The following is a 23,338-nucleotide window of genomic DNA, read 5'->3' as shown; positions in this document are numbered from 1 at the left end:
GTTTCTCCTCCACCACCCCCACACTCGCAGTGCTGGATCCCATAGGACGTGTTCTTGCTGCGACCCACCTGGCCCTGCAACACACATCACAATGCTAGTGAGTCACACAGTGGGTGGCAGGAATGTTCCCACCCCATGCACTAAAGTGACTCTGTGCACGCAAACACACACATACACACACACAACCGGTATTTCCCAACTAACCCCTATCCCTAACTGAACTTCCCTCAGCTAGAATCAGAAATGTCCACAGCCACTCCCACAGCACCTAACACAAGAGGAAGTGGGACAGAGGAAAGTCTAGTAGAAAGATAGTGATCTTCTCCAACTGTGCCCTGGTTTTCTCTCTTTGGCAAATTTCATAGAGCGTACACTTGTGTGAATGCCATGCTAAGGTGTGGGCTTTGCTCTGAACATGCCCTCTACCACAAGGTCCAGCTAATGGCCATCCAGCAGAAACTCTGGTAGCCACAGAAATCAAGACTGTGCTGTCATATTGGACTCAACACCACTCACATTAATCACATAAAGTAAGTAATACAAGTGTTGGGTAGGAATGGCACAAGCCTTACCTTGCTGCATAGAGAATCAAGAACTTGATGTCCATCACTTAGGAAAAAATTAGGTTCTTATGACAACTCAGCTCCCTTTTCCTTCTTTCCCCAAATTGACTAGGCACAAAGCTAACTATCTAGCAAGTATTGAGAAATACTTGCTGTTAGTCAGTTTCTAGCACTGTGACAAAATACCTAGATAATCAGTTTAAAAGAGGAAAGGTTTATTTTTGGTTTATGGTGTCGGTCCACAGTTAGTCAGCCCTGTTGCTTTGGGGCCTGTGGTTAGGCAGCGTGTCATAGTGGGATCACAGGTGGAAGGTGCTCATCTCTGGCAACTGAGAAGCCAAAGAGAGAAACTAGATGGGACCAGGTCCCAACATCCCCTTTAAGGGCACACCTCCCTGTGACCTGACTCTCTCTCACTAGGGCCCAGCTCCTAAAGGTCCTGCCACCTGCTGCTAACACCCCAGGATGGGGACCGAGATCTAACAAGGGGCCTGTGGGTAAAACCCCAGATTCAAACTCTGGCCCCTGTACAAAGGCCTCTCTCTGCTCCCTCGCTCTTGTCACAAAGAAATATCAAAGAACAAGAGTGGAAACAATGTGAGCAGAGGCGCCTCACATCCCTGCCAGAGTTGAAGTTACATCTAAAATCAGCACCCCGGGCCTTATGTTGGGAAGTCCCCTAGGAGGCTATTCCCAAACCACCTTGACACAGATTTGTCCCATGAACCCTATGCACATGGGGGAAGGGCACCAAAACATGGCTGGGACATTGTCCCGGCCAAGGAGTCCACACAGGCAGTGTGGCTGGCGTCTTACCTCGTCGTACATGAACTGGAGCGTCAGGGCTGACTTGCCGACCCCGCCACTGCCAACCATGATCACCTTGTGAAGGGCCAGGGAGCTCTGGCCCTTGTTCTTGTTTGCAGCCATCCTGCTGGCTTAACGGAGGTGACAGGTGACAGCACGCGGACAGAAGAGCCAGTCGGAGAGCTGCCGGTGACAAAGACAAAGACTTAGAGGCAGTTCAACACGCCTATGCTTTGGGAATTGGACAAAGATAAAAGCCCTGTGACCACCTGGAAGTCATTTATCCCCACAGAGCCAGGGCCAGAGTAACACCAAGTCAAGAAAAAAGACACAGGAGCACAGCCTGAGACTTTATCACTGGGGAGGGTGAAGAGGATGCTGTCACTAGAGTCCATACACCCCCCCAGGGCTTCCCTGGGACAGAATGACCGAAAGGCTCCAAGTCTCAATTCCCACCACTCCCCCAAGTCACCCAGTGTGTCAGGGAACCATGTGGCGACCTGGATCTCCAGTTTTTTATCCTTACTCCTCTCCTTGTCCCTGTCCCTCTAGCCACACACTCCTCCACCCCACACACAAACTCACAGCCCTCCATGTAAATTAAGGAGGTGGCTGAAGAGGAATAAGTAGATATATTATTTTATAGTAATATATAAATACCCCTCAGGACACAGGACACAGTTAAAAGAAGTATGTAATTATTTACTCCAGGTTTGTTTAAAGTAATGAACTAAAAGAAGTTAAATTTTTAAAAAATAACAATTAATTTAAATCAGTTTGTCTTCCTCAAAAATAAGAAAATGAGTACCAATCCTGGCATTAAGGGAGAAGAAATATGCCCCATAAGTAAATTCAACAGATATCTAGACCCTGTTCTGACCCAAGAGCTAATCTTTAAATAATTTATATGGGGGTGGAGTTCTATTTCCATACATCTCAGCAAAATGGACCCAAATCTGGTTCTGCCATTTGTGAGCTATGTGACCTACGACTAGTTATTTAATTTCTCTAAGTTACAGGGTTTTCTTTTTTTTAATTTTTAATTTTTTGTAGTTGTAGACAGACAGCATGCCTTTATTTATTGACTTATTTTTAAATGTGGTGCTGAGTATTGAACCCAGTGCCTCACACGTACTAAGCAAGGGCTCTGCCACTGAGCCCCAGCCCCTGGTTACATGGTTTTCTTATCTGCAAATACATATAAATGGGCATTTAAACCTGCAGGATGGTCCTGAGAACTACAGGACCTAACATGTGAAAGATCCAAGCACAGGATCTAGCACATAGTAGGGATGTAATAATGGTTGGCTGCCGTCCTGTTTAACAGGGTGGTTTTAATTAGATTTTCTTTGTGTGTGTGTGTGTGTGTGTGTGTGTGTGTGTGTGGTGCTGGGGATGGAACCCAGTGCCTCACATGTGCTAGGCAAATGCTCCACCACTGAGCCACAACCCCAGCCCTAACAGGGTGTTTTTTTAATTACAACATCATGGGCTCCTATTTCTCTTCTTGTTGAGTTGAAAACACTCCCACTAGAAAAAAACAAATACATACAACACACAAATCACTGGGAAAAACAGAACATCATTTTAAATCAGTTGTTTCCATCCCTGGCTTCAAGCAGCTGAGAGCTATACCAACAACCTGGTGTCAGAGATTTTGATGCAGCCTGAAACTCGGGACTTCTAAAGATTCCCAGGTGACTCTCATGGGCAGCGAAGGCTGAGAACTGCTCTGAAACGCGCAGCTGAGCTCAGTGGAAAAGCAGCAGTCCCCACTCAGCAGTAGGAGCTGCTCATCCTGCCATCTCTAGGTAACAAGATTTAATGTACACAGAACTAGGAGACCAAGGCCCACACAAGGGAGGAGTGGAGAACTGAAACACCTTTGCAACTGAGAACTGAGAGGCCAAGGCCTTTGAAGGAGCACCGGAGGAGAGTGGACTAGAAAAACACGTTCACCAACAGGAAAGATGACAAAGAGGCTTATCTGCCAAAGCCCCAGGTATAGGCAAGTTTTACTTAAAAATCTTAGTCCTCCAAAACCAAGAAATGCAGGTGCAAAGTGGTCCCAGGCAGGTAGGAACACCGGGGCTCCAAGCAGCGTGCTGGCCAAAGCCTGTCTGGGAGATGAGGGCAAGGAGAGCACCTTCTCAACTTCTGGAACACACGAGAACAGCACCATGTGGGAGCCAGCATACATAGCAAGTGGGGCTTTTCAGACAGGCAGCAAAGGATTATTTGATCGATTGTAATAAAAACAAAAAGCAGCATCTAAAAAACACAACATTACCAACAAGTCAGATAGACTTTAACAAGAATCATTCTAAGTGCCTAAAATTTTTTTTGAATATTTAAAATGAAAAGTTATGATGCTCCGTAGCAAACCTACAAAACACACACACAATCTCTGAAAAAAAACACGTATGATCTACCACCAAGAGATATTCACTATTAACTGAGTATTTCCTGCTAGTATTTTAATCTACATAGTGCTACATTTGAAACGTATATGAGGGCTAGGTTTGTGGCTCAGTGGTAGAGCGTGTGCCTTGTACACGTGAGGCACTGGGCTGGATCCTCAGCAACACATAAAAATAAATACAGGTATTGTGTCCATCTACAACTAAAAAATATTTAAAAACATGTTTGAGATCATATTTATATAGTTTCACAAGTTTCTCATGCACTATATCTATTTTCCAAAACAGGTGAATTGAACAAAATTCAGCCTTTTCACATTGAGTTCCTCAGCTGCACAGGGGCCATGTGAATGGCCTTGGGCTGCCCTGAGTCAAGGTCGCAGCCCTGCTCATCCATTGGTTCTCCACCCTCACATTTCACCATCTTTTTACCTGCCTACACCAGGCACTCTTTCCACTCCCCCTTTGCTAATTATGTGCTTTTTATAATAAGTGAGCTAAGCAATTAACTCGATAATTAAGCACATCTGAATTGTGACTAAAATAAAAGAAATGGGATAAGGGGCAGGCCTCCCCCAAAGGCTTCAGTTTAAGAATGTGAAACTACTTTTGGCCTCATTTCTGGCCCCCAGCAGTTTCCTAAAACGGAATGGGGTTGCAACACTCAAATCCTCCATCCCACATTTCTCCAAGGCAACCTTCTGTGAACTACATGAAAATGGACAAATATTTTTCCAGGCTAAGAAAAGAGGTCTTTCCAAACACATGAATAAGTCTAATTCTGAACCACTATTTTCAAAAAGCAACATCAATTTCTCTAGAAGAAACAATCACAAATAAACTGAAGGCTACTGAAGGAATCCACAGATGTTTGCTAAAACATTTCTGCTCAAGTCCAAAACCGGAAATAACTATGGCAGATATTTCCAATCCACGTCACTGCTCTGTCAACTTGGCACGCTGATGGGAAGGACAAAAGAAAGGCAGAGGTGGCAGCCAAGTGCCCCTCACTGCTGACCTTCAGACTCCTGGTGTGAGAGATAAGACACTTCTAACTTCGAAGTCTCAGAGTCTATTTACTGTTGTTGATTGTTTTTACTTTTACCAGAAAACATTACAGAAATATAGTCTTTGCCTATAACAAAGTTGTTTGAGTGACAGTCTACTGGTTTGAACAAATTAGTAAATGAAGACAGTACAGAGTGACAAATTCTATGGTTAAAGGGCACTCTGGAAACGGAAGAGATATCTAAAGCAGAATGTAAGTTCAGGGGAAATTTCCTGGAGATAGCAACATATAGACTCAGATTTGAAGGACTTAACTAAAGCGAGGAGGAAAAATAGAAGAAAAAGAATCAGTGAAGCTTGGGCAGTTCATGTATATGATTTAACAGATATATACAACATTTAATAGTTTATGATAGATGTACCTATTCCATTATGTGCTCTTTAAAAAAAAAAATACAGGTTGGGACTGGAGTTGTAGCTCAGTGGTAGAGTGCTTGCCTCGAATGCAGAAGGAACTGGGTTCAATACTCACCAACCACATATAAATAAGTAAATAAAGATCCATTGACAACTGAAAAAATATTTTTAAAAAATACAGGCATCCTTTTCCCTAACAGTTTATTCTGGAAAATTACAAATATTTTGAAAAGTTTAAAGACCTTACAGGGGCCAGGTGGAGTGGCGCATGCCTATAATCCCAGTGGCTCCAGAAGCTAAGGCAGGAGGATCGTTCAAAGCCAGCCTCAGCAACTTAGCAAGGCCCTAAGCAACTCAGCAAGACCCTGTCTCTAAATAAAATACAAAAAAAAAAAAAAAAAAAGGGCTAGGGATGAGGCTCAGTGGTTAAGTGACCTCAGGTTCAATTCCGAGTAACCCCCCCCCCCCGCCAAAAAAAAAGAAAAAAAGAAAAGAAAAACAAGACATTCCAAACTAAGAATGCTTCACTTGGTTGGCTTAGGAAAGAGGCAAAAGAGCTTAGAAATGATTTTTCTACATATGTTCTATGATACAATAATCATAGCATAAAGCCAAATACCAGAACACACTTTCACTTGAGAAGTAAAATATATTTTGAAAGCAAATCTCAGTACATAAAACTATCCAAGTGTTAAGAGGAAAGGGTGTTTCCAGTGAATTTTAGTCTGACAGGCTGACAATAGTCATTAGTCTTTCTTTTAATTTAAGCAAAGAAGAAATATGCTGGTAATAGAATCCAACTGCCACGTTGCCTGTATCATAGGGCTGTCATGAAACACAAGTAACAATGAGAAAACCTAGGGGACACCAGCTCCCCCTGACCCCTCATAAAATCCAATATGCTGGGTAATACAATATGCAAAAGCACACAGCACACTCCCCCATGCCACACACCCAAGGAACTGAATGTAGCACTTTTTCTCCAGACAATATGAATGAAAGTAACCTGGATGCTACTCTAGGTTACAATCTTAATATCTGAGTCTCCTACAATGTTATCCAGGTATTCAATCCTTTAAATAACAATCAAAAATCCTTTAAATAACTCAACATTCCTTTAAATAACAAGCACAAATCTGAGACACTTTTAGCACCCAAGTAATTAAAGACAGTATTGAAACAGATTATTGAAAAATCAGGAATCCATGAATCTAGACCTAAAATAAATATTAAAGGAAAAGGGAGGGCCCTTGCTTACAGAAGGCCAAGGGCCACCTGGAAAATGCAGAGGATACACCTGAATTGGAAAATTAGTATTTCACAACAGTTTAAAGACTGACAGGCAAGACTCATCAGTGGATGCTAAACCTACGGGAATGATTGGACGAGGAAAAGATTTGTGTGATCTTAAAATGTCTCTCCAGATTTACTTATTAGTTACAAGGGGAAAAAACAGTAAGTATAGCAAAATCAGACAATACTTTGATCACATGATCAAAATTAATAATGCCAAGGAGGGGCGGGTAGACATCATGCACCTCCAGGACATTTAGCCATAAGAACACATCAGACAGACCCTGATCTTGACAAACTTGGAATACAAGAATAGATTCAAGATTCAAGTAGTATTTCAATGTTAAATGTACTGATGTTGATAATTGGACTATATTCATAGAAGAGAATATCCATATTCTTAGAAATAAAGTCATGATTTATACATCTTATTCTCAATAGTTCAGAGCAAAAACAAAAAGAACTCTTTCAGGTGATTTTTTCTTTCTTTTGCACCAGGGATTGAACCCAGAGGTCCTTCCTTAACCACTAAATCACACTCCCAGCCCTTTTATTTTGAGACAGGGCCTTGCTAAATTGCTTAAGGGCTTCTCTAAATTGCTGACGCTGGTCTCGAATTTACAATCCTCCTGCCTCAGCCTCTGGGATTACAGACATGCGCCACTGTGCCTGGCTCTTCCAGGTGATTGTTAATCACATTAAAGGTAATTAACAGGAACTGGATGACAATTACCTAAAAAAAATTCCCTTGCCAAAGAAGGGCCAAGCTCTGGTACTAAGAATCTAGTCCCTGAGCTCCTTCCACAACACTCAGACACCAGCAGTTAAAGAAAGAGATGTGAAGGTGAAGGGCCTAGAGGAAACTCATTTCCCCGGACCCCCCAAAATTCATGTATCCTGGAAAATGTCCACAGCCCCCAACGACACTGCACATGTAGGTCTACAAAGGTTCCAGGAGCCATCTTTGTCCCACACAGTAAAACAAGAACATGACGGAGGGTTGGGGGGCGCTTTTATTAAGCAATTACTATTGGTTATTTCCAGTTCAATACTATTTCACGTGGTACTATATTTGGTGGACTATAACTGTAGGTTATGTGCTTGGACATTAGGCTAACAAGGAAAACTCAGCTTTATTTATAAAAGCTCAGTGAAGAAGACAAACACTCAACTTCTGTATTTTCTTCAAAAGAGTGTTCCCAATAGAAAGTAATAATGGAAAAATGCAGGAATTGAACACGGCAAGAAAGTTTAAACGAAACAGCCATAAAAGTGAAAAAAAAAAAATGAAGAGCAAGGGAGAAGTATACGTAAGGAGCAACAGACACACTGGGAGAAAATCTTTGCAACATATGATGAAACTGTATCTGTAAAATATAAAAAGTTCCTGCAAAACAGTAAGCCAAACAACCCAAGTTTTTTTGTTTTTGGGGGTTTTTTTGGAGGGGGAGTCTGGGGACTGAACACAGGGGCCTTTGACCACTGAGTCAGATCCCCAGCCCTATTTTGTATTTTATTTAGAAACAGAGTCTCACTGAGTTGCTTAGTGCCTTAATAAATTGCAGAGGCTGGATTTGAACTCATGATCCTTCTGCCTCTGCCTCCCGAGCCGCTGGGATTACAGGGGTATGCTGCACCTGGAAACAACCTAGGGTTTTTAATAGATAAAAAATTTAAGAAGTGACTCACAGGAAAGAAAGTGAACACAGCTCATAAATAAATATATAAAGCCATATCCAATTTCTCTGTTACTCAAGGAAATGCAAATAAAACATCAGCTTGGGTAAATTTAAAAAGTACTGTCAAGAATTTGGAGAAATGGATACTGTTGATCATAATATTAATTGCAACAACCTTTTGGGGAAGAAAAGTCAACAAAAATCAATTAAAAAATTAAAAATCTAAAACTTGTAGGAAAGTATTCTATAAAAATGGACATATATCCTTACAAGAATAATTTTTTGTGATTACACAGAATACTCTAATAATCTGAAAAACATCCGCCAATAGGAATACTTGCATATATTATAATAAAACCAAATTTTAGATACACAACTACAGAGGAAAATCTGTATGTATTGACCTAGAAAAATGTGAAGATGTATCATTAAGTGGGAAAAAAAAAGTTTTACAAAATGTAATGTTATTGTTAAAAAATATATATATGTATAATTGTGATAACATACACTGTTAATACTGGCAACAGTGGCATCAAATAATGCCAGTGGGATAACTTCAATTTTATTGTACACATTTCCATTTCATTTAAATTTTTAAAATCAATGTGATTATATGATGAATTTTATAAAATTAACAGAATATTAAAGTTTGATTTTAAAAATTTAACAGCTGAATAACACAAAAATCTACCAGGAATTTTTTCCTTATTAAGTCCCTACAGTCTGTGGAGAAATTATTACAAAGATGTTTACATTCAGGGTCTGGGTTGCATTTTAAGTCACACCCAGGAGCCTATGGGAAATGCAGACTCTCAGGCTGTACCCTAAACCTGTGAACCAGGCTCTGAACTTTAACAAAGTCTCCAGGGAAGTCCTCTGCACAGTGAAGTTTATGCAGCCCCCTGCTAGGTGAGTGCCAAGGCAAATTGCAATTGTTTATACCACTTCCTGTTAGAATCCAAATTAGGAAAATCTCCACCTAAATTATGGTCATGAAGGACTTTTCCCCAAAAAATAACTCTCTCAAATATTAAGTAGCACAGGAAACAAGATGACTCTCAGGGTTTAGAAATGCTGCATGATTTAAAAGTAAAATTCAGTGACATTGTTTGTCCAGTAGACCTCATTCTCCACTAGTATTGAAAATCAAACTGGAGTCTTTCTCTTAGCATCTAATACCAAATTACTATGTAGTTGTGACAAGATCACAAACCTAGGAACTGCATCTATGAGTGTCCACGTTTATGTGTGTGTGTGTGTGTGTGTGTGTGTGTGTGTGTGTGTGAATATATATAATGATGTCCCCCTCTCCTTCCCCGAATCCCTACACACTGTTAATCTAACACAACGCAAACCCTGTAGCTATCTATAACACGGTCATGTCCAGTCTGTGGCACAGAAGCTGTATCTTGATCACATGTGAATCTCCAGGGACAGCTTTGACCTACAGTGCATTAGAAACCTACAAATGCCCGGAGAATGAATAAAGAGATGGATGAATGATGAGTGAAGCGTTTTAAGAGGAGAACACGTTTTAAACAATTTTCCTTTACACATACTCCATGTTTCTCATCAACGTTCCATTAAGGAAATGCTGTCCAGAAGGGCAGCACTTAAAGCAGCAGCCTTCCTCAGAGGTTTTTAATGCAGTTCAACAATAAACACTATCAGCTACCAAAAATAACAATAAATTAAAAATAGACACTTGCCCACCCATAGGTACTCAGGAGCCAATTTGAAGAGACTAGTCAGAGAGGCAATTAAAGATCAATAAAGATAACTGCAACAGATTGAAACAAATCAAATTTGTTCAAGTGCAACTTAAAAAGCACTTCATCTGTCACCTCTGGAGGTAACAACTCATTATGTTAAAAATAGGCAAATAAAAAGGAAAGAATCAAAAATGCACCCTACTTCTCCTATGCAAACTATACCAGTGGGTAACTAACAGCTGAAGCAAAGGCCTTCTTTCTAGAAATAATCTCACAAACCAAGGAATGGAAGAATTTGGGCAGCACCTTTTTACACTTTCTCATGCTATTGAGCATCAAAGGCAGCTAACACCACAAAAAGAGCATTAATGGCAGCTAACCCAGGTGTGGTGGCATGTGCCTGAAGTCCTAACCACTCAGGAGGCTAAAGCAGGAAGATCACTTGAGCCCTGGAGTTCAAGACCAGCATAGGGACAACATAGTGAAATCCTGTCTCAAAAGAAAAAAAAAGACAAGCTAGCATAAATGAGCATCTTGAAAATGATAGAACATCAATGATATGGTATTGGAAAAATAAAAACTTCTTCTAATCAAGCCACCAATTAACAGCAGTTCCAGGAACATGTTAAACACCACCACAGAGATGCACACCAGCCATAAGTAAACTACAGGAGGCTCCATGAACAAAGCACCTAATTTCTCCAGTAAACAAATTCAGGGAAATAGAGAAGAAGCCTATAAATTAATAGACCCAAGAGACTATCAATCAGTTGAAACAGAGCCTTTTTTGGATCCTAATTTAAATAAAATGAGGAAATTGGATATTCTGGCTGGATTTAATAATATTAAGGAATTAGTGTTTTAATTTTTTTAAATGCCTCATTTAACCTCATTTGTAATGAGGTTAAATGATGTGCAGGATCTGCTTCAAAATTATCAAGAGAAAGAGAGTGAATAGAGATAGAGGTAAAATAAAAATTAGCTATAAAGTGATCACTGACCCTGACCCGATAGGGACAAAGTAATTCATTGTGCCATTCTCTGAACCTTCGTATATTTTTAAAAATCCCCATGAAAAAGAAACATAAAGTAAATAAACTCATATATCCAGAAGGATTTACCAGGAAAATACTAGTGTATATTACTGATACAAAGAAAAAAACAATGTTTTTGAAGAGAAAGTAAACAAACAAACAAACAAAAAATCCACAGCACAGGAAGGAGGCTGAAGACACGGCTGGGACTTGGGGGCAGCTGGACTCAGAGCCCTGCACGCTGCCAAGACTGTCACTGCTTCCCTCCGTGTGCTGGCTCTGTCTCTATCTTGCTATAGATCAGCTTTCACCACTTGGCAAAAAACAGAGCTGCCAATTTGTAAAATTTGGTGGCCTGCAGGCATGCTTTGTTTGCTCACACAGTGCCTTTTAAAAATTGATTTAATCATTAACATTTTTAAAGGGAATTTTACATACAAGTCCAAATTTCTGGCATCGCTTGAAAAATCAGAAGTCTGACGTTCCTAAATCCAGGCAATTGGCTGGCACTGACGAAGGCCGGTGCTTTTGGAAGGCGCTTGCACTGTCTGCCAGGGCAGAGGAGGCCACTCCTATCTTCCTGCACCTGCTTCACTCATGCGCAGGACCCCTCTGGCTCCCAGCCCAAGCACAGCCACCATGGGCCAGGCCTCTCAGTCTCTTACCCAGAACTCACTTGGGGCCAGTGCCCTCCCTGGTCCAATTCCCCTTCTCTGGGTAGCTGCTATTGTCATTAGCACCAGGACATACTTTTAATGCACTTACAGGCGTGACTCAGTTTCCATGTCTACAAAAATGAGGAAGCTGAATTAAACAACCTAAGTTCCTTGTTAATTTGGGGCTTTTATTTCCTAAAATTAGAGCTATAAAACAATTCAAATTAGCACTGCTGTGTGCCTAAGGAAATTTGTTTTAGGTATTTCTGTCCCCTAACCTCTTTTATCTATCCCATCCCCCCAAAAAAACAAAAATAAAAATAAACCCGGGTTAACAAAAAAAAAAAAAATTTAAAATTAACTAGAACGAGAGGTTGGGTTGTGGCTCAGCAGTAGAGCACTCGCCTAGCACATTCGAGGCCCTGGGTTCGATCCTCAGCACCACATAAAAAATAAATAAAATAACAGCTGCAACTAAAAAATAAATATTTAGAAAAATTAACTAGAGCAAAAGATAATAGCTCTGAATCTCTTATCAGAAGATTCTCATGTATGCCCCGAGGCACATGTTAGTCCTTCTGCCACAACTGCTCTTGCTCCTCAAGAAAGACCAAGAGGGTCATCTATAATTGCACCCTTTACTGAAATATTTCCTCCATCACCTTCCTAGACACCCCTGGCAGCTGACCTGCCCAGTCTAAGTGGGTCCTCCCACACAGCTGGCATAACTTGCCTGAAGTCACAGGTTTAGAGTCCACACTCTGAGCCACTACACTGTCTGCTGCTCCCAAGATTGGGGTGGGGTGGTGAAGCCCTTCAAATATGGCCTGAAATACTGAAACAGGGACCCAGAGCTATGGGGTCAGAAAGCTCACTAAAGAGAGAGACAAGCCAGGCAGGGTGGCACATGCCAGTAATCCCAGCAGCTCAGGAGCTGAGGAAGAAGGATCACGAGTTCAAAGCCAGCCTCAGCAAAAGTGAGGTGTTAAGCAACTCAGTGAGCTCCTGTCTCTAAATAAAATACAAAATAGAATCGAGGATATGCCTCAGTGGTTGAGTGCCCCCGAGTTCAATCCCCAGTTACCCGCCCCCCAAGAGACAAATACAAAGACCTGAGAGGAAATGTATGACAAAAAATAGTCATTATACACCCAAAATAACAATGCAAGGACTTGGACAGATATTTTCACATCCTTTCACATCCACGTTCACAGCAGTATTATTCACAATAGCCCAAGGTGGAAACAGCCCAAGTGTCCATCAACAGATAAGCAAAATGTGGCCTGCAGCTGCAACAGATCATTATTCAGCCTTAAAAGAAAGGAAATTGACACACATTACGACATGGATGAACCTGAGGACATTCTGCTGAGTGCAATAAGCCAGACACAAAAGCACATATACTGGACAGTCTCGTGAGACACCCAGAATAGTCAAATTCAGAGACAGGAAGTAGCATCTGGTTGCCAGTGCCTGGAGTTAGAGAGAAATGGGCACTTGTTGTTTAATGCGTACAGAGTTTCATATGGGATGATGAGAAAGTTCTAGAGATGGATGGTGGTGGTGATGGTTGCAAACCATGTGAATACAACTTACTGCTACTCAAGTATACATTTAAAAATAGTTAAAATAGTAAATGTTATTTATGTATGTTTTACTATATTTTTTGAAAAGTAGTTATATATCAACTACAGTATAAGCCAGGAAAAAATATTTCTACTTAAGCCTGAAGTCTGCCATTAAGAAGCTAACAACTTTGGTTATTTAACATTTCTTGGCCTCAGTTTGATTCATAAAAAATATAGGATAGCTCTCTCCTCAGGTTGTTATGGAGACCAAATGAGGAGATGCATGTCAAAATACGTTCTGAGTAAGTACGGCACTGATTTCTATCAACTCTAAACTTCTAGAAAGCTGTAAGAAAGACCTTAGCTTCAGAGCCAAGTCTACACTAAGTCAGGATGAGCTGCTGGTCCTTAAAGAATGCAGGTTTCTTCATTCAGAGGCCGCCCAGTGTCCAGCACATATGCTAGTGAGGAAGAGGCCTGTCTTCTAGCCTCAGCCACTCACACCCTACTGGCCACGGAGGCAAGACACTTCATCACCTGGGCCTCAGTCACCACCTGAAGAACAGGGCAAAGATCTGCCCTGCCCACCTCACAGGTCAGCCAGGCAGGAGCAAAGGGGGATCCATACCAAATGCACGGTCAACACAGAAACAAGCGTAGGCATATTCCCATCAGCACTGGTCCTTGACACCCTTCTTTATTCTCCATCACCCAGAAAGACACTGTCATTCCCTTCAGAGGTATCACCAATGGACATTTTTTGTTGATTTTGAGACAGGGTCTTGCCATATTGCCTAGGTTGGCCTGGAATTCCAGGGGTTCAAGCAATCCTCCTATCTTAGCCTCCTGAGTGGCTGGGACTGTAGGTGCATGCCACCACACCGGCTCAATGGGCACTGTAGGACATGCCTATCCTAACTTCCCCCAGTAGCTTCTGGAACTGCTCTAACAGAAAGCCCTTCATCCCTTTCCCTCTGCAGCAGTGCGTGATGCATGAGGGAATCTTGTGCAGCAGATGCTCCTCCCTGCCAAGACTTGGGAAGGACAGTTCTGGAGGAGACTCACCCTTTTCCAAGGGGTGGCACACCCCTGAACATTTCTCTGACCAAGTCACTGAAAGGGTCCTCACTACTAGGACTCAGCCCAAGAGAACTGCATCCAACCCCTGAAATGACTAACCCCGCATTTCCTGTACCCTCAGGGACACCAGCAAAGCCTTCAAGAGCCTCTGCCTCTTTTAAAAATGTTCTCAACTCTGGCTTTGCCTGATACCTGGGTGTGCCCTGGGGATGCCATGTGTTAAACAGCAGCCGTGTGACCTCTCACACCATGTGCCTCCAGGCGACAGGGAACCAGATAAGTGTCCTTCCTCCTTCTCTTCCTTCAATTCCAGTTCAGTGCTTCCCCTGTCCCCTCCTGTTGCAGAAGCTGCATCTCTGAGGCCTGGACTTCCCAGCTGTGATACCCAGTCCCCTCTCTGTTACTATCAGCTCCAGATCTCCTGGTCACTTCCCTCATTTATTAGGGACATCCGCTTCTGTTTCACAGACTTCCTCCTACCCCAGCTCCGTCATCCTCCTCAGTGACTTCTACACCCACTCCGATGACCCAGCAAAGGGCTCTCAGAGGCTGGACCTCCTCTTCTCCAAAACCCTTTTCCTTCATTCTCCCCAACACTGCTGTGGTCATACCCTGAACTTCACCATCTCCAAACAGTTCTCTCCTCTCACCCTCCAGCCTCGATCCTTCCAGCTCTCTGCTATTGACCAATAGCCCTGCCAGAATTCTCTGGCCTCCTGACACCTGCAGGCATTGGCCTCCAGCAGGTTCTCTCTGCCCATCAACCCCCTCTGGGCTCCACGGCCCCCCTTCACCTCCGAGGCCCCTCTCCCCAGCACCTCACCTCCTGCTCCTCCTGGAGGCGCCCTCAAACCACTGCTCTCCTAGCCACACCTGACCTGGCAAGAAATGAAATCCTGTCACCAGTCTCACGGAATTCACTTTCAATGCATTTATGATCACAACCAGGCCTGGGCGCTCACTCCACATGTTCTAGAAATCTCACCGTATCTCTCCCTTACTCCCTCCACTTGCCCATTCTTGACAGATGACCTTGCCTCATTTTCCCAAGAACACAGAAGCCATCACCCATAAACAGGTGGTTGTCTTCTCCCTGGCCAGTCTTCTCCTCTCTACAGAATCATCCCCAGAGCAAAAGAGACAACTCCATTCCATCTTCATCCTAAACACACACACCCTGATCCCCTAGGTCCCTCCAGCTCACCACACTATTCAGAACTGTCTGGCTAACTATACTAATCGTATTAGTTTACCTTCTATTGCTAAAACAAAATACCTGAGGCTGGGTCATACATAAAGAAGAGGTTCATTTCGCTCATGTTTTTGGAGGCTGAAAGTCCAAGATCAGGCAGCCTCATGTCTTTGGCCTCTGATGAGGGCCTCAAGAAGGAGGGAATCATGGCAGGAACACAAGTCAGAGAACAGGGAAGGGTCATTCTCACTCGGTATTTAACCCAAGGTCCCACAAGAACCTTGCTCTTTTCTAAGGGCAGCACGGGTCCCTCACCTACGAGCCAACCATCCCCCCAGGCCTTCCCTCTTAAAGGTCCCACAGCCCCAAGCCCTCTACACTGAATACCAGGCATCCAGCACACCAACTTTTTTTTTTTTTTTTTTTTTGGTGGTGGTGTTGGGATTGAACCCAGGGCCTTGTGCATGCAAGGCAAGCATTCTACCAACTGAGCTATATCCCCAAACCATTGCACCAAAGCTTCTCGAACTCTAACGTAGCAACAAATGAGCTGGGGATCTTATTAAACACGTATTTGGAATGAGCAAGTCTGGGTGGACTCCAAGCTTCTGCACTAGGCACCTACGTCAGCTGCTGCTCTGGGCCCACAGATCCCACTCTGAATAGCAAGGGCCTGTGCTTCCTCCTCTTGCTTTTCATTCTAATCTGACTGACTCCCTCACATAACCTCACAGAAACTGGTCTTGTCAAGGTCATACCATGTGACCAACTCCAAAGAAAACTTGTCTCCCTCTCCTCTCCAACCTCTCCCCTGTTTAAAAGTGAGCACAGAGCAGCTGCAATGAAGTCTTGCCTGGAAGAGGGAAGGCCCTCGGAGGCCAGTGCACAGCGTGCCTCAGCGTGTCTTTCCCTTCCAGCACCTACACTCACATTTCCTGGAGGGCTTCTCACTTCTCTGCGCCTTCCTCCACGTTTACAGGCCTCTTCCTCTTTTACCTGGCTTCTACATTTCAGTCCTCCTCAGACACCCACCCTTCCCGTCTCTCTACCCTCTCCCTAGGCAAGGGCATCCCTTCTAGGGTTTTCTGTGCAGCTTGCAAACTGTTCAGATGCAACCCAGACCCCCCTGCCTTCCTGCCACCCGTCTTGGCTGTTTCACAAGAATCTCAAACTTAGACCCAAAATAGAACTGTTGATTCTTCCCCCTTAAGGCTGCTCCTTCTCCACTCTTCTCTCCCCATCTAATAGCTACCAAACCACGCCGGGGTACCCAAGCTGTCATAAGAACCAGAAACTTGAAGGTTATTTTTGATTCCCCAACTCAGTTTGTGACAAGTTCTATTGATTTCACCTCCAAAATACTCTTCAAACCCAACCACTCAGTCCACCTTCTCTGCCACAGCCAGATCCCAGCCACAGCTCCCCAGATGACTCCTCTTTCCTGGCACCTTAGCCCCTCTCCAGTCCAAACTGCTCTCCACAGAGCCCGTGGTGCAATTTTTTAAGGATGTAAGTGACAGTGTGCTTCCTGGTCTAATGGCCTGCCATGACGAGAACCTAAACCCTCCCTGGGCCACGGCCTGGAAGGCCTTTGCCCAGCCAGGCTTCCTTCAGTCCCATCCACACGCTAAGTGCTTCCTACCTACGGTTCCATTCACATGCTCTGCTCCCCCTCGGAGAATTCAGGAAGACCCAAGGCAAAAGGGAAGAGGTACAGGTCAGAAGCTGAAGAAAGACCTTTGTGACTTTCTGAAGCAGAGAGAAAGAGGCAATAAGACTCGAGAGGCAAGGAAGGGCCACGCCACTCAAGACCCCACAGGCACTGGAAAGCCACGGAAGTTTTTCCACCAGGCATCACTGTGCCTGCATGTTGAAAAGGTCACTCTAGCTATGGAGTGGAAAACAGGGGACATGGGGAAAGTGGCTAGATTTAGAACAATTGGGACATTAAAAAATGGCAGCAATTACTGAACAGATCTAACTTGAGATTTTTTTTAAAGTCTCAATATGCAACTATTAATAGAGCTACTCCATTACCTAATATTCATTCCTAAAGGTTGGGGAGATAGCTCAATAGCAGAGCACTTGCCTAGCATGTGTGAGGCCCTAGATTCAATCCCCAGCACCACAAAAAATAAATAGAACCCATTCCTAACAATAGGACCAGCTAACCAACAATAAGTGACTGGCCACCAATCCCTTCCTGCGGAAGGAAGAAGGGGGATTGTGGGAAAGGTAGGATGAAAGAAAAGAAAGGAACCAGCTCATAAATTAGGACAGAGGATGGGAATGGGGCCAAAAATAGGAAGCAGAGGAAATGCAAATTGTGTGACTTTTCTGCCTGATTGTGACTCAAATGGGTTGCAAAGTACAAGTGCAATTCTTGCAATTGAACATGATTAATGAGATCCTGTTATAAATATGCTTCATTCAAAGAGATCTGTTACATGAAAATATTAGAACTGTAGAAATTTCAGAGATGAAAGGAAACAGGGAGGTGTATTAATTAGCCGGGCCCTACAGGCATGGGTTTCCTAAATTCTGCTCCCGACCTGTAGTCACTCAGGAAGACTTCATGTGGATGCTGAAGAATGAAGTCCTTCTACCCAAGTGGATAATTAAAATGTGTGAGGGCTGAGAGAGAACTGAAGAATTGCTAGGCAAATAAACATTGTCCAAAGATTTAAATTATGCAGGCGAGGAGAGAGGGCTTAAATTCCCCAAAACTTTTTGGCTACTTTGCCAATGAGCTTTATTTTTAAGAATACACAAATCATTAATGACTAATTTTAAGCTGTTCATCAAGGAAATCACTTTGGCAATAGGTTTTTTTTTTTTTTACCAACTTGTTTTAGGGTTAAAAAAAATCTCAGCTGTTCCATTTGGTTTAGGGAAAGCAAAATTTAAATTTCTAATTTCCAAAGCAACTGCATATTTGGCTAATTAATTCTAGCATCTGACAATGAAGAACCAAAGAACATAAAGTTTCAAGTATACTACCAAAAGTTTTTAGAATAGCAAAAACTCCAGCTGTGTTTTAATCTCCTACAGTACTACACACTTTACTAATCATCTTAAAGATTTTTTTTTTTTTCAATAATGTCTGGTCCAAATGTTAAAAAAAAAAAAAAAAAGTAAGCTGGGTATTGTGGCCCATGCCTGTAGTTCCAGCTACTCAAAAGGCTGAGGAAGGAGAACTGCAAGTTCAAGGCCAGCCTCAGCCACCTAGGGAGACCCGGTAACAAATAACAAAATAAAACATGAAACAGGATTGGGGATGAAGCTCAGAGGGAAAGTACCCCTGCATTCAATCCCCACTACTGCCAAAACAAAGTAGTAGCTAGTCACCAAGAATGCCAAAGGTCCCTCAGATAGTCCCTTCCCACAATATATCAGGTTTGTTCTGTGTACTGGTAGAAGTGATGGGCTGTCATTTCCAAGATTAGATACCAAGATACTGTAGCTTCCATCTTGATCGCTATGATACACGTTCTCTCTCAGGTCACCAGCTTTGGGAAGAAAGTTGGCTACTATCTTGTGAAGTAGCCTATAGAGAGAGGCTCGAGGAGTATGAAACTGAGACTTCAGCCATGTGAGTGTGGCATCTTGGAAGCAGTTCCTCCAGCCATCAAGCCTTCAGGTAACGGTGACCTTGAGAGAGAATCTGAGTCAAAAGCCCTTTGACCAAATGAATAGATTCCTGAACTTCAGAAACTGTATGAAACAATACTAAATAAATATTGTGTGAGATCATTACTAACATTTATAGTACTGCCAAATTTGGGAAAATTTTTTTTATACACCAATAGAAAACTCAAAAGGCAAATAAACTTTAGAGGAAGCCAGTCACACAGGGCAGCTTCTGTATTTCCTTTTTTTTAAAATTGCTTTTATTTTTTAAATACATGACAGTGTATGTATTTCCTTTAACTCGTGTCATATACTAAGTAAAATTATGTAGCTTGGAATAGTTCAGTGTAGATCAGGCCTGACTTGCTGTATCAATTACCATTCTGGTAGGCTGAAAATGTGCTATAAGTTACCCATGAAGCAAGGACAAAAAGCAAAGGCAACAATATAGCAGATTACCAGTTTTTTTAGATCACCTATTAATAACAATAACCCCTTTTCTGAATTTTTTTCAGTACTGAGGATTGAGTAGCTCTACCACTTAGCTATACCTCCAGCCCTTTTTATTTTTAGACAGGATCTCCCTAAGTTGCCCAGGCTGGCCTTGAACTTGGGATCCTCCTGCCTCAGCCTCCCCCATCACTGGGATAATAGGTGTGCACCACCACATCTGGCTCTGCATCTATATTTCAAAAAAAAAAAAAAAAAAGAGCAAACTCTGAGGCTGTGATATAACTCAGTGGCAGAGTACTTGCCTAGCATGAACCAGGTCCCCAGGTTCAATCCCTGGCACTGCAGGGGTGGGGGGACTCTCAAGAGGACAGGAAAACTATAAGCAGTTTTTTTTTTCTTTAAGTGCTATAAACTTAGATTTGAGAGTTGGCTGGCATTTTCTAATTGTCTTAATAACCACATCTACCTACCTTCCCACTTTCACACTCAGATTCCTATATCTGTTCTCTATATCTTTCTTTTCCCTCTTGCCAACCAAAAGTTCACACACCCTCTTGCCTACTGGCCCCATTGCTTTTCTGGAATGTCTAAGAATGTGTGGACATACACACCACTGTTTATATTCCTAAGTTCCATAAGAACCATGGTGCTAAAGGAAATAGCTCACTGTCAAATCTTCAAGGCCACATATTTATATGGTATTGGTTAGATCAGTGGATCTCTGCCAAATAGATAACGGATGTCCAATAACCATTTCTCTCCTTCTTACACACCCAATCACCCTAATAGGGAAGAGTCCCCTTCTTCCTGGTACTCTGGGCCCCCTAACATTCAGAATTCTCAACAACATGCATCATTTACCCCCCTACACACACATACATACACAAAATACACAAAAACTCCAAGTGTCCTGAATGTTCTACAGTAGGGGGCTGTTTACCAGTAATTAGAGCCAATGAAAAGTGAAAGTTCTGTATTTTATCTTGAGACCAGTTACACTGAAAACTTTCTAAGAGTTCACCAAGATTTCTTCCAAACTGTAGGTCTTGGTGGTTATATTGTCTCCAAATTTAGCTTTCAGAAAACGACACGAATGATGTTTTTGACTTCCACAAATGAGATGAGTAGGTAAGACTTTAGTAACTGAATGCAGGCAGGCCTAGTGGGACTGAGTGGTGTGGTACAGGATCACCTCCATGCTCAGGTTTAACCTTTTTCATGAAGTCTCAGCCTTTTACAGACAAGAAACTTGAAGAATTTCAAGGCAAGAATTTAGAACTTTTTTCACTTTTTCCACCTTCCACCAAGACCTCTTCAAATTCCACTTACGGTTTTATTTATTGTTTTCCTGTCTTTAGATGTCCAGGTTCCATTTTCCCAAAAGAGACCCAGAAATTAACATCGACACTTTTTCCACACTAAATTCTGGGAAAATGTCTACTCTTCAGGCATAGGAGAGTCTTGCTAGGATCTCAGAGTGTCTGCTGTTTCCAATGAGAAGTAATGTGAATAGAAGAAAAGGGTTTGGGGATGTAGCTCAGTGGTATAGAGCATGCTTAGCATACATGAGGCCCTGGATTCAATTTCAGGAACTTTCTCTTTCTCTCTTTCCAAAAAGGAAAGAAAGACTCAGAAGATGTGATCAGAATAAAGTAGAGTAGCTGATGCTTCTTCCAGTGTTAGCTTTCTGTTACTGTAACAAATTCCTGAGAAGTTAAAAAGTTAAAAAGAAGAGAGGTTTACTCTGGCTTACACTGTGGGAGATTTCAAACCATGGTTGGTCAATCTGTGGTTTAAGGCCTGTTTTGATTATGATGGGAGAGTGTGGTGGAACAAATTGCTCATCTAATGGTGACTGGGAAGCAAAAAGAGGAAGACACAGGGGTCCCAAATATCCCCTTCATGGGCACACCCTCCAGAGACCTAATCTTCCGACTAGGCCCCACCCCTTAAAGGTTCTACCACCTCAGCACAGCACCACAGCATGGCAAACAAGACCTTAATACACCTGGCCTTGGGAAACATCAAGCCACCACTCCCCCCCCCCCACACACACACACAACTACAAAAAAACACTTTAAACAGTTCTATTTGATTTAATCCTAACAATGAGGATAAAAAACTATTATCAACTTTTTAACAGTTGATTCTGAAGCTTGGGGGGGGGGGATGCTCAAGATCAAGATCACTAATAAAGTTCCAGAACCAGCATTCAACCCAGGTCTACAAACTCAACTGTCTCTTGTTCTTGCCAATATTTAGCACCACCTTTCGTCGTCACCCCATTTCTGAGAACCGTGCTTCTACTGCTCCAGGTTTAAGGAACACTGCCTTGTTCTGAGGTCTGGTGACATCCAAGAATCTTGTTGCTCCGCTTAGAACACCAGTCATTTGCACATCTAAAAGACATGCTCTACCCCCTGCCAACCAGTGCCCACTATCCATCCCCAAAACTTAAAAGAAGAAATGAGGTTAGGAAAGTAGGACAGGGCAGAAAGTTCTCTGCTCTGCAAGGGTTGAAGTCAAGTCACAGATAACTCAAACGAACAATCAGCCAAGTCTCTTCCTGGGACAATTCTAAATCAGTCCACCTGACAGTAGAACTTCTCCCCAGAAGACTCACTCGATCCCAACATCAAAGTTCCGACGTTTCTGGGAGTCACCCGAAAGTGCGCAGAGAGGGGAAGGGCACTGTTCAAACGAGCAGTCTGGGCGCAGCGACTGGTCTGAACCAACCACCGACACTCCAAGAACAGAGTCGCCCGCCGCGTCAGGGCAGTTAAAGTCATGGTGCCTCAAGACCCCATCAGAAGGGAACGAGGATGAGAGGACTGTGCTCATTTACAAAACAAGACCCCCAAAGAAACAGCAAAACCAAAAAAACTTTAGCAACCGGCCCGAGCCACCCCAAGTTCCTACGGTAATAAGTTTTTGCAACACTTTTCGCTCTTTTCCTGCGCAAAGCGGCAATTAAGGAACCGAGGAAATGAACCACCCTCAGGCTGGAGACCCGAAAGGGCAGGAAGTGGGAGCAGTGGCCATTTGTGGGAAAAGGGAAGGAGAGGCGACCAGGGAGCGGCTGGGGCGCCGTCCCCACTTCCTCAGCCCCAGCCGAGGTGAGAGGCCCGAGGCTGTCCCCAGGGTGGACCTCCCGGAGCCGAGCGGGGCAGCTGCCCGGGCTTCGCCCTCCGCGGGCCCCGGGGAGCGACGTGTCCGGCCGCTGCCCAACCACAGCCCCGCGGAGAGCGCGGGGACAGGAGGCTCCAGGGCACTGGGCGGCGCACCCACTTCCCCAGCCCGCGCCCCACCCCGCCCGGAGGGGACCCTGCCCGGGCGCCGCGCCCTTACCTGGGACCCTGGCCGCGCTGCCTCGGCCGTCCGCGCCCAGCCCGCAGCTCTTAAGCGCGCCCCGCCCCCTCCTGGGGCCGGACCCCAGCCGTCCCCCGCCGATTTGTCATTGAGCAGCTGCGGCTCGCTTCTCCACCCCCGAGCGCGCCCCCGGCGTCGCCTAGGCAACCCCTCCTCTCAGGAGCGCGCCCTCCCTTCCGCTCTCGCCCTTCGCCTCGAGGCCACGCCCCCTTAGCGCCTATCGGCCAATCCGAAGCGGGCCTTCCAAGCCGCGGGCGGCAGGGAAGGAGACTTCTCCAATAAGAAGCCGACTCACGCGGAGGGGCGGGCCCCGCAGCTCTGGCCCGCCCACCGCCGTTCCCTTCTTTCCCGGGCGGGACACGCTGCACGTGACCGCTGCGGCAGTGGAGGAGCCGGGACCTGGTCTGGGGACGCTGGGCGTGGGCGGGCGAAGCGGCGCTGGGGTTGTGGGCTGTAG

At 43.9% G+C, this 23,338-nt stretch overlaps 1 protein-coding gene across 1 annotated transcript in view; it reads right to left on the bottom strand.

Moving 5' to 3' along the window:
* Positions 1-23,035, bottom strand: part of Ralb (RAS like proto-oncogene B) — a 40,783-nt gene extending 17,748 nt beyond the window's left edge. Inside the window, exons 1-2 of the mRNA XM_026408878.2 lie at positions 22,861-23,035; positions 1,380-1,553 (exon numbers count right to left, since the gene is read on the bottom strand). Of these exons, the coding sequence (XP_026264663.1) occupies positions 1,380-1,493 (114 nt within the window). The 5' untranslated portion in view covers positions 1,494-1,553; positions 22,861-23,035. The remainder of the gene's footprint in view (positions 1-1,379; positions 1,554-22,860) is intronic.
* Between the last annotated feature and the right edge of the window lie 303 nt (positions 23,036-23,338).

The sequence above is a fragment of the Urocitellus parryii genome, chromosome 1, assembly GCF_045843805.1.
Source record: "Urocitellus parryii isolate mUroPar1 chromosome 1, mUroPar1.hap1, whole genome shotgun sequence".
Lineage (NCBI taxonomy): Eukaryota > Metazoa > Chordata > Mammalia > Rodentia > Sciuridae > Urocitellus > Urocitellus parryii.
Note: the sequence above shows the minus strand (reverse complement) of the source record. Positions and strands in the feature narration are given on the sequence as shown.